Source organism: Mesoplodon mirus (genome assembly GCF_964341445.2).
Source record: "Mesoplodon mirus genome assembly, chromosome: 7".
NCBI lineage: Eukaryota > Metazoa > Chordata > Mammalia > Artiodactyla > Ziphiidae > Mesoplodon > Mesoplodon mirus.
The window spans coordinates 110,998,616-111,009,621 of record NC_138983.1 but is presented as its reverse complement, the minus strand read 5'-3'; the positions used below and the strand labels follow the sequence as shown (position 1 = coordinate 111,009,621).

The following is an 11,006-nucleotide window of genomic DNA, read 5'->3' as shown; positions in this document are numbered from 1 at the left end:
GGAGCAATGGCGGCCGACAGCCGAGAGGAGAAAGATATAGAACTTACTGTTCTAGATGCTATTGTGTCTGAAATACCAGAACAGGATGATGAACTCTATAATCCAGAGAGTGAACCAGATAAAAATGAGGAAGAGGGTTCAAAAAGAAAAAGGGACCGAATGGAATCTACTGACACAAAGCAACAAAAGCCTTCTGTTCTTTCAAGACAATTGATTTCTAAGCCACTGAGCTCATCAGTCAGCAATAACAAAAGAATGGTTAGTACAGACGGAAAGCCAGTCACAGAGTATAAAAATGAGGACTATCAAAGATCTGAAAGATACAAACGTCTAGAAGCTGATCGGAAGACTCGTTTGTCAAGTAGTGCCTCCAGAGAACCTTATAAGAGTCAACCTGAGAAAACATGTGTGCGGAAAAGGGATCCTGAAAGGAGGGTCAAATCCCTTACACCAGATGGCTCTGAGAGAATTGGGCTTGAAGTGGACAGACGTGCAAGCAGATCCAGCCAGTCTTCTAAGGAGGAAGTGAACTCTGAAGAACATGCCTCTGACCATGAGACTGGCAGCAGTGGTTCTTCGGATGAGCAAGGCAACAACACTGAGAATGAGGAGGAAGGGGTGCAAGATGTGGAGGAAGATGAAGAGGTGGATGACGATGGAAAGGAGGAAGAGGAGGAAGAAGAAGAGGAAGAGGAGGAGAAGGAGGAGGAGGAGGAAGAAAAAGAGGAAGAGGAGGAGGAGGAGGAAGAGGAGGAGGAGGAAGAAGAATATGAACAGGATGAGAGAGACCAGAAGGAAGAGGGAAATGATTATGACACCCGAAGGGAGGCTATCGACTCTCTTTCCTTCACGGATGGGCCTGTCAGATCTGGTTCAGGAACAGATGGATCAGAGGAGAAAAAGAAGGAAAGGAAGAGAGCTAGAGGCGTATCTCCTATTGTTTTTGATACAAGTGGAAGCTCTGCATCAGAGTCATATGCAGGTTCAGAAAAGAAGCACGCGAAATTACAATCTGCCGTTCATGTTGTCCGAAAAGATCAAACCAGTAAACTCAAATATGTCCTACAGGATGCGAGATTTTTTCTCATAGAGAGTAACAGCCATGAGAATGTGTCCCTTGCCAAAGCTAAGGGTGTATGGTCTACACTGCCAGTAAATGAGAAGAAATTAAATGCTGCATTCAGATCTGCAAGGAGTGTTATCTTAATATTTTCTGTGAGAGACAGTGGAAAATTTCAAGGATTTGCAAGACTTTCTTCAGAATCACACCATGGAGGATCTCCTATACATTGGGTACTTCCAGCAGGAATGAACGCTAAAATGCTGGGAGGTGTCTTTAAAATTGACTGGATTTGCAGGCGTGGACTACCCTTCACTAAGTCGGCTCATCTCACCAATCCTTGGAATGGACATAAGCCAGTAAACATCGCACGTGATGGACAGGAAATTGAACTTGAATGTGGAAAGCAGCTTTGTCTTCTATTTCCCCCTGATGAAAGTATTGACTTGCATCAGGTCGTTCATAAAATGCCTCACAAGAGAAGAATGCATTCTCAGCCCCAGTCAAGAGATCGTCCATCCCGTCGAGAACCAGTCCGGGATGTGGGAAGGCGTCGACCAGAAGATTATGATATTCATAACAGCAGAAAGAAAGCAAGGATTGACTATGCCCCTGAGTTTCATCAGACACCAGGGTATTTAAAGGATCCACGATACCAGGAAGTAGATAGACGGTTTTCAGGAGTTCCCCGAGATGTGTTTTTAAATGGGTCCTACAATGATTATTTGAGGGAATTTCATAACCTGGGACCACCAGCACCTCGGCGAGGAATGACTCCTTATCCTGGAATGGAACGACCTCCACACCATCAGCACCATGCTCCACCTCCTCAAGCTCATCCCCCCTACTCAGGACATCACCCAGTACCACATGAAGCAAGATACAGAGATAAACGACTACATGATTATGATATGAGGGTGGATGATTTCCTTCGTCGAACACAAGCTGTTGTCACCGGTCGGAGAAGTAGACCTCGTGAAAGAGATCGGGAGCGACAGCGAGATCGCCCTAGAGATAACAGAAGAGACAGAGAACGAGATAGAGGACGTGATAGAGAACGAGAAAGAGAGCGATTATGTGATCGGGACAGAGACCGAGGGGAGAGAGGTCGATATAGAAGATAATGTGCTTTTGGAAGCACCGAGTCTTTAAAAATAAAAAGAATCTTGTATTTTTCTTGTTGTGTGTGTTTACAAGTAGTAAAACTATTTTCAACTGTCTACTTGAAGTTCATTGTGTAGAAGGATTTATTATGACCCGCTTTGTTCCAAGCATGCAGTATAATAAGAACTGGAAAAACTCAAATCCTCCAAAAAATGCACAGTTGACAATTTGAGTTGAGGCTTTTATTGTGGCAGAATGGAACAGCCCAAGAATGTAGATATTGATTCAGTCTCCATAAATGTTCATCTACATATAATATGTTCATCCTAGAGTTTTTTGTTTGTTTGCTTGCTTTCTTTTGCATCTTGATGGATGACTGGCACAATATTTTGCTTTGATGTATTTCTAAATGTAGGTGCACACGGTTCAGTAAAAATAATGCTGCTATCAAGTATGCAAATATTGAAATATGATGGTTTGACTGTAAGGCAGTGCTGTAGCAGCCTCTTGGTTTCTCCTTTTCCTTTTTTTAATCTTAACAAAAGTCACTTTTTATGTTTCTTCCATCTTCAATGATGAGAGCAATATTAAGACGTTGCTATCTAATTTTTAGTCTTTTTAGATAAAAAAATTCCTCTGTTCAGTAGCATGGTTGATGCTATTGTTTAGCCTTCCCCTCCAAACTGTATACATTGGCTTGGAATGTTCACAACTTGCATGTGTGGCAGCGGAAGATAATTCCCATATTCTACATTGCTACTGTTTTGTATAAAATAAATTGGTAAAGATTGACCAAAAAAAAAAAAAAAAAAAAGAGTCACGTACCACAATAACCATTGCAGCACTATTTACAATAGCCGGGACATGGAAACAATCTAAGTGTCGATAGACACATGAATGGATAAAGAAGATGTGACACATATGTACAATGAAATATTACTCAGCCATAAAAAGAAATGAAATTGAGTTATCTGTAGTGAGGTGGATGGACCTGGAGACTGTCATACATAGTGAAGTAAGTCAGAAAGAGAAAAACAAATACCGTATGCTAACACATAAAAATGGCATCTTAAAAAAAAAAAAAGGTTCTGATGTACATAGGTTCAGGACAGGAATAAAGAAGCCGAAGTAGAGAATGGACTTGAGGACACAGGGAGGGGGGAGGGTAAGCTAGGATGAAGTGAGAGAGTGGCATCGAAATATATACACTACCAAATGTATAATAGTTAGTGGGAAGCAGCCACATAGCACAGGGAGATCAGCTCAGTGTTTTGTGACCACCTAGAGGAGTGGGATAGGGAGGGATGGAGGAAGACGCAAGTGGGACGGGATACGGGGATACATGTATACATATAGCTGATTCACTTTGTTATACAGCAGAAAATAACACAACATTGTAAACAATTATACTCCAACAAAGAGGTTTAAAAAAATTTTTAAAGACCATAATGAGATATCACTACATCTATTAGGACAGCTAAAATGAAAAATAGTGACAATAACAAATGCTGGCATAATGGAGAATCTGATCTCTCATATATTGCTAGCGAGAATGTAAAATGGTACACTTGGGAAATCAGTTTGGCAGTTTTGTTAAATTAATGAAACATACATTTATACAACCCAACCATTTCACTCCTTGGTATTTACACCAAAGAAACAAATACCTATGTTCACACAAAACCAGGAAATGATCGTTATAGCAGCTTTAAAAACAACTTAATTGAAGTATAATTGACATATAACATCAGATCAGTTTCAGATGTACAACATAATTGTTTGATATTGGCATATGTTGCAAAATGATCTCCACAATATGTCTAGTTAACACCTTTCACCATACATGGATACATTTTTTTTCTTGTGATGATAACTTTTAACACCTACTCTCTTATCAACTTTCAAATATACAATATAGTTTCATTAACTAGAGTCACCATGCTATACGTTACATCCCTAGGACTTATTTTATAACTGAAAGTTTGTACCTTTTGACCCCCTTCACTCCTTTCATCCACTCCCCACTCCCTTGCCTCTGGCAACAACTCATCTGTTCTCTGTATCTATGAGCTCAGTTTTTTTGTTTTGTTTTGTTTTAGGTTCTACATATGAGTGCTAGAGCAGCTTTATTTGTAACAGCCAGAAACTGAAACAAACAAAATGTTCCTCAATAGGTGAATGGCTAAACAAACTGTAGTATACCCATATTATGAAATTAGCAGGAATTAATTAACTCAGCAATTAAAAGGAATGAACTATTAATACACAACAATTTGGATGGATCTCAAAAATACATTATGCTAACTAAAGAAAAGTGAATCTCAATGCCACACACTATAAGATGCCATGTACATCAGCAGTCCCCAACATTTTTGGCACCAGGGACCGGTTTCGTGGAAGACAACTTTTTCCACAGCCAGGGGTTGAGGGTGTGGTGGGATGGTTCAGGCAGTAATGCGAGCGATGGGGAGCGATGGGGAGCAATGGGGAGCGGCACATGAAGCTTCCCTTGCCCGCCGCTCACCTCCAGCTGTGTGGCCCGGTTTCTAACAGGCTGCAGACCAGTATCAGTCTGCGGCCTGGGGGTAGGGGACCCTTGATGTACATAATATTCTCCAAATGACAAAATTATAGAGATGGAAATCATACTAGTGGTTGCCAGGGTTATGGGATGGTGAGAGGTTGGGCGAAGGGGGCAGCTACAAGAGAGTAGCACAAGGGAGATCTTCGTGATGATGGACCAGTTCCCTATCTTGACGGCACTGGTTGCTAAATGAGTCATGTGACAAAATGACATAGAACAATATACAAACATTGCACCAATGTCTATTTCCTCGCTTTGATACTGTACTATAATGGTGTAAGATGTAACCACTGGGGGAAACTGAGTGAAACGTTCATGGTCCTCTTTCTCTCTATAGTACAGAGTGAATCTATAGTCTATATTTAGTTTATGAATCTATAATCATTTTTAAATAAAAGGTTTAAAAAACAAATATTCATGTTAAATTTAACATTTAACATTTTATTTATGTGTTGCAAAAAAAGTCTTTAGGGCTTCCCTGGTGGCGCAGTGGTTGAGAGTCCGCCTGCCGATGCAGGGGACACGGGTTCGTGTCCAGGTCCGTGCCACGTGCCACGGAGCGGCTGGGCCCGTGTGCCATGGCCGCTGGGCTTGCACGTCCGGAGCCTGTGCTCTGCAACAGGAGAGGCCGCAACAGTGAGACCCGCGTACCGCAAAAAAAAAAAAAAAAATCTTTAAGACACACTAAGTGAGATAAAAGCAAGGCTAAGAATGATGTATTAAAATGGTGTGCTCTTATTTATTTTTTCTTTTGGAAGGGCCATATATGCATATATAAATGCTTACATAGTCATAGAAATTTCCTAAGTGATAGTCAAGAAATTAATAACAGAGGCTGCCCCTGGGCAGGAGAGAGATTGGGGTAAGAGACACTTTGAAAAGTGAAAAGGGGCCGTATTAATAATTCTACAGTGACAACAGGCACTGACGGGACAAAAATGGGAAAATCAGAGTTTATGGTCACTGATAGTATGCACTCAACAAATGTCAATAATTGTTATTTTCTTTTTTCTTCCGTCTATTTTTATCTATTTTGTACAAGAAAATATTTATGGTAACAGGACTAAGTTCGTTTTATTAACCCTTCTTCTGAAAAAAAATTAAGTTAGTTTTAAAACGTTGTTAAGCCCCTCAAATATATGGTAGAACATCACTTAAAACACCTCTAATTTACTCAGCGGTCAACAATCCAAATGCCTAGTGGGCCAGTCAGGTAAGGTAGATGTGTGAATTGGGTCATGTGTAGTATTTAGGAAATGGCTGAGACTGTGACAAACTGGAAAGAACTCCAAGACAAAGCACTCAAATGCAAATGTTTATAAGACTCAGCCTGGGCCAGAAAAACACAGCAATGTCCTGCCAGTGCCCACTAGCGACCCCATCCATGTCTGCTCGCTAAGGCATCCTGTTCCACTGCAGACAAGTCTAATTCCTAGAAAGTTCTTTATGCTGAAGTGACATTTACCTGTGGTGATTTCTCCCTATTAATCCTAGTTCTGAGCATTTCCTTCATAGTGAGAATTGGGGACCTGGTTTCACAACAAGTTAACTGGACTTGTTGGCATCCAATTAAGATCTCGTTCCTTTACTAAGTGCTCAGAGCTGCCTACAGGTGGACAATGTAACTCAAGTTTGTCCTCACACAAACCAGGGTAAATGCAAACTCTGTCATTTAACAGATCTAATACATTGAAAAAGTGATTCAATCTTTACTTATCTTCCTATTCAAAATGAGGATAATAAAAACGGCCAATTTGCAGAGTTGCTGTGAAGATTAAATACGGAAACGTTAAAATGCCAAGTACATGTCAAAGAAAATGCCTCCTCCTGTCAGAAAACAATTGTGACAGAGGTTACTTTGGAGCTTATTGTTCAACTTACGTGGATTTTGTGAGAGTGGAAAATATGCAGATTTTCAGAGTAATTCCATAGCCAGCGATCCAAGGTTGAGCTTCCTCTCTTCCCAATCTACCAGGCATGTTTCCTCATTTCGCCACTAGATGGCAGTTGCTTCCCAGAGCATTTGAGCTCCAAGGAAGTAAAATCTCCAAAGCTTATCCAAGGCTCTCATTCATGTTACAAATCAGGTCTAGAGCCACACCAAGTAACAGGATGTCTATCCTCTCAAGGAGAATTTGTTTCACTCAGTAACCAAGAAATTCAGAGCCCGTTCCTGAAATTCAACGGGGGAAGAGGTGATGGTCCAGAAGAGCAATTTATTACTCACGCACGCAGCTAACCTGGATTTGCTCCTGCCACAGGGCCTTTGCGCTTGGCTGTGCCATCTTCCTGGATCCTCTTCCCACAGGCATTTGTATAGCGTACCCCTTTCTGTATTTACTTACTAGCTCACAGCACCCATAACCTAAGTCCCAGGACAGCTGGGGCTGTGTTTTGTTCCTTACAGCATCCCCAACCTCAATAACTGTGCCTAGTACATACTAATAAACATTTGCCCAATAAATACCTGTCAAGAGAAGCTTAAATGAATACCTAAGTTCTCAAAAGTTGCTCATCCACTAGCTAAAATAACACTCTTTCTCTTTTCCTTAAGAAAGCAAATCCAGATGCCAGAGAAGGAGAGAGACTCTGTCTAACCAGCCGAGGACTGAATGTGGCCATGGTCCCCAACCCTCACCTGTGGAAATCACATCTCATCTCCTACATTGCTTGAGCCTCCGGTGACCATGGCAAGGCTAATAAACTGACCTGAGGTAATGGGGGAAAGTCAGGGATGATCCTTTTCTTTCCTTATCAGTAACATGGCTTTTAATAGTCATTCTGGACAAAAAGCTATTGCCAAAACCCAATACTCCTTTCTTTTGTCTTTTATCCACACCTCTATTTTATAGGTGCCACAAACTCAAATAAATCTATTCTCTTCTTCCACAAACTGTCCCCGATAATGGCACCCCAGTCACAGGACTTCAGCTCATTGCTCTCCTTGGACACCACATGTAACTGTCACCCCCTAATAATCCTACCTCAAGCCTCTACACTCCTCTTTCCCATTCTTACTGCCATCACCCAGGGCCCTCGTTTCCCTGGGCTGTCACCAAAGTCTATTGGACAAAATGCACAGCTCTATGACCTGCTCAACACTTCTTATGGACCCTTTAAGATCAGCTTATTTCATCTCCTTTGTGAAGCCTTCTCTCTCCCTGCCTCTCTGAGTAGAATTGACCCTCTGTTCCATGTGTCTCCACTTGTTTCATGTAGATTTCTCTCATGGTGTCTATCCCTCTTTATTGCAATGTATTTTTACCAGCTCTTTCTCACTAGAGTAACATGAGGGCTGGGCCATATTTTATTCATTTGTTTGTTATTGCAGCAGATGAAGGAGCAAGGTAAAAACCCACCAGACCAAACAAATGAAGAGGAAATAGGCTGTCTACCTGAAAAAGAATTCAGAGCAATAATAGTACAGATTATACAAAATATTGGAAATTGAATGGAGAAAATACAAGAAACGTTTAACAATGACCTAGAAGAACTGAAGAGCAAAAAAAAAAAAAAAAAAAACAAATGAGGAACAACACAATAAATGAAATTTAAAATTCTCTAGAAGAACTCAGTAGCAGGATAACTGAGACAGAAGAATGGATAAGTGACCTGGAAGATAAAATCGTGGAAATCACTACTGCAGAGCAGAATAAAGAAAAACGATTGAAGAGAATTGAGTACAGACTCACAGACGTCTGGGACAACATGAAAGACACCAAATTCGAATTATAGGAATAACAGAAGAAGAACAGGGAAAGAAAGGGACTGAGAAAATATTTGAAGAGATTATAGTGGAAAACCTCCCTACTATGGAAAGGAAATGATTAATCAAGTCCAGGATGGGTAGAGAGTCCCATACAGGATAAATCCAAGGAGAAACATGGCAAGACACATATTAATCAAGCTACCAAAAATTAAATACAAAGAAAATATATTAAAAGTAGCAAGGGAAAAACAACAAATAACATACAAGGGAATCCCCATAAGGTTAACAGCTTATCTTTCAGCAGAAGTTCTGCAAGTGAGAAGGGAGTGTCAGGACATATTTAGAGTGATGAAAGGGGAAAAGCTACAACCAAGACTACTTTACCCAGCAAGGATCTCCTTCAGATTCGACGGAGAAATTAAAACCTTTACAGACAAGCAAAGGCTAAGAGAATTCAGCACCACCAAACCAGCATTACAACAAATGCTAAAAGAGCTTCTCTAGGCAGGAAACACAAGACAAGGGAAAGGCCTACAATAACAATCTCAAAACAATGGAGAAAATGGTAATAGGAACATACATATCAATGATTACCTTACATTTAAATGGATTAAATGCTCCAACCAAAAGGCATAGACTGGCTGAAAGGATACAAAAACAAGACCTGTACATGTACTGTCTACAAGAGACCCACTTCAGACCTAGGGACACATACAGACTGAAAGTGAGAGGATGGAAAAAGATATTCCATGCAAATGGAAATGAAAAGAAAGCTGGAGTAGCAATTCTCATATCAGATAAAATAAACTTTAAAACAAACACTATTACAGGAGACAAACAAGGACACTACATAATGATTAAGGGATCAATCCAAGAAGAAGATATAACAATTGTAAATATTTATGCATCCAGTACAGAAGCACCTCAATACATAAGGCAAATGCTAACAGCCATAAAAGGGGAAATCGACAGTAACAAAATCATAATAGGGGACTTTAACACCTCACATTCACCAATGGACAGATCATCCAAACTGAAAATAAATAAGGAAACACAAGCCTTAAATGACACATTCGTCTTCAAGGAATTCATGGGAAAGACTCTGACAAGTACAGGTTTCTGGTAACTGACTATACTGCTGAACTGAATGAATAAGCATTTTCAGAGCTCTAATGGAAAACTGATGAATTCATAAAAGTGCTAACAAAAGATCAAGATTAAAAAAAATTAATTACATGGGACTGAGTGAACTGATGAGGATGATTATAATTTTTGTGACTTTCTGTTTGAATAAAAAACAAATCCCACGAGGACTCAGAGGCAAAACATATACAAATCAATTTTCACTGCAAAGTAAAGGAGCTGTTACAGTGGAGGATTACTGGACTGAATGTCAATATTATGACATAGTATGAGTGCGTTTCGTGTTTGGTATTTGCACTCATTGTCGTATTTTTTGTGTTCATCCATTTACAATGCTTGGTGTCAGTTTATTTATCTCTTGAAAAAATAAAATAAAGTGTGTGTGTTTGTGAAAAAAGAAATGACACATTAAACAAGATGGACTTAGTTGATATTTATTGGACATTCCATCCAAAAACAGCAGTATACACTTTCTTCTCAAGTGCTCATGGAACATTCTCCAGGATAGATCATATCTTGGGTCACAAATCAAGCCTGGTAAATTTAAGAGAATTGAAATCGTATCAAGTGTCTTTTCCGACCACAACACTAGGAAACTAGATATCCATTACAGGAAAAAGTCTGTCAAAAATACAAACACATGGAGGCTAAACAATACACTACTTAATAACCAAGAGATCACTGAAGAAATCAAAGAGGAAATCAAAAAATACCTAGAACCAAATGACAATGAAAACACGACCAACCAAAACCTACGGGATGCAGCAAAAGCAGTTCTAAGAGGGAAGGCTATAGCAGTACAATCCTCCCTCAAGAAACAAGAAACATTTCAAATAAACAACCTAACCTTACACTTAAAGCAATTAGAGGAAGTAGAACAAAGATAACCCAAAGTTAGCTGAAGAAATCATAAAGATCAGAGCAGGAATAAATGAGAAAGAAATGAAGGAAACGATAGCAAAGATCAACACAAGTAAAAGCTGGTTCTTTTAGAAGATAAAAAAAAATTGATAAACCACCACCCAGACTCATCAAGAAAAAAAAAGGGAGAAGACTCAAATCCATAGAATTAGAAATGAAATAGGAGAAGTAACAACTGACACTGCAGAAATGCAAAGGACCATGAGAGATTACTACAAGCAACTATATGCCAATACAATGGAAAACCTGGAAGAAATGGACAAATTCTGAGAAAAGTACAACCTTCCGAGACGGAACCAGGATGAAATAGAAAATATAAGCCGGCCAATCACAAGCATTGAAATTGAAACTGTGATTAAAAATCTTCCAACAAACAAAAGCCCAGGACCAGATGGCTTCACAGGCAAATTCTATCAAACATTCAGAAAAGAGCTAACACCTAGCCTTCTCAAACTCTTCCAAAATATAGCAGAGGGAAGAACACT

At 39.8% G+C, this 11,006-nt stretch overlaps 1 protein-coding gene across 1 annotated transcript; it reads left to right on the top strand.

Annotated features, from left to right (window-relative positions):
* On the top strand, positions 1-2,197 carry LOC309808408 (YTH domain-containing protein 1-like). Its single transcript, XM_082628709.1, has one exon. It carries the CDS (start codon positions 7-9, stop codon positions 2,182-2,184), a length of 2,178 nt encoding a protein of 725 aa, XP_082484835.1. The 5' UTR covers positions 1-6; the 3' UTR covers positions 2,185-2,197.
* Positions 2,198-11,006: the final 8,809 nt, after the last annotated feature.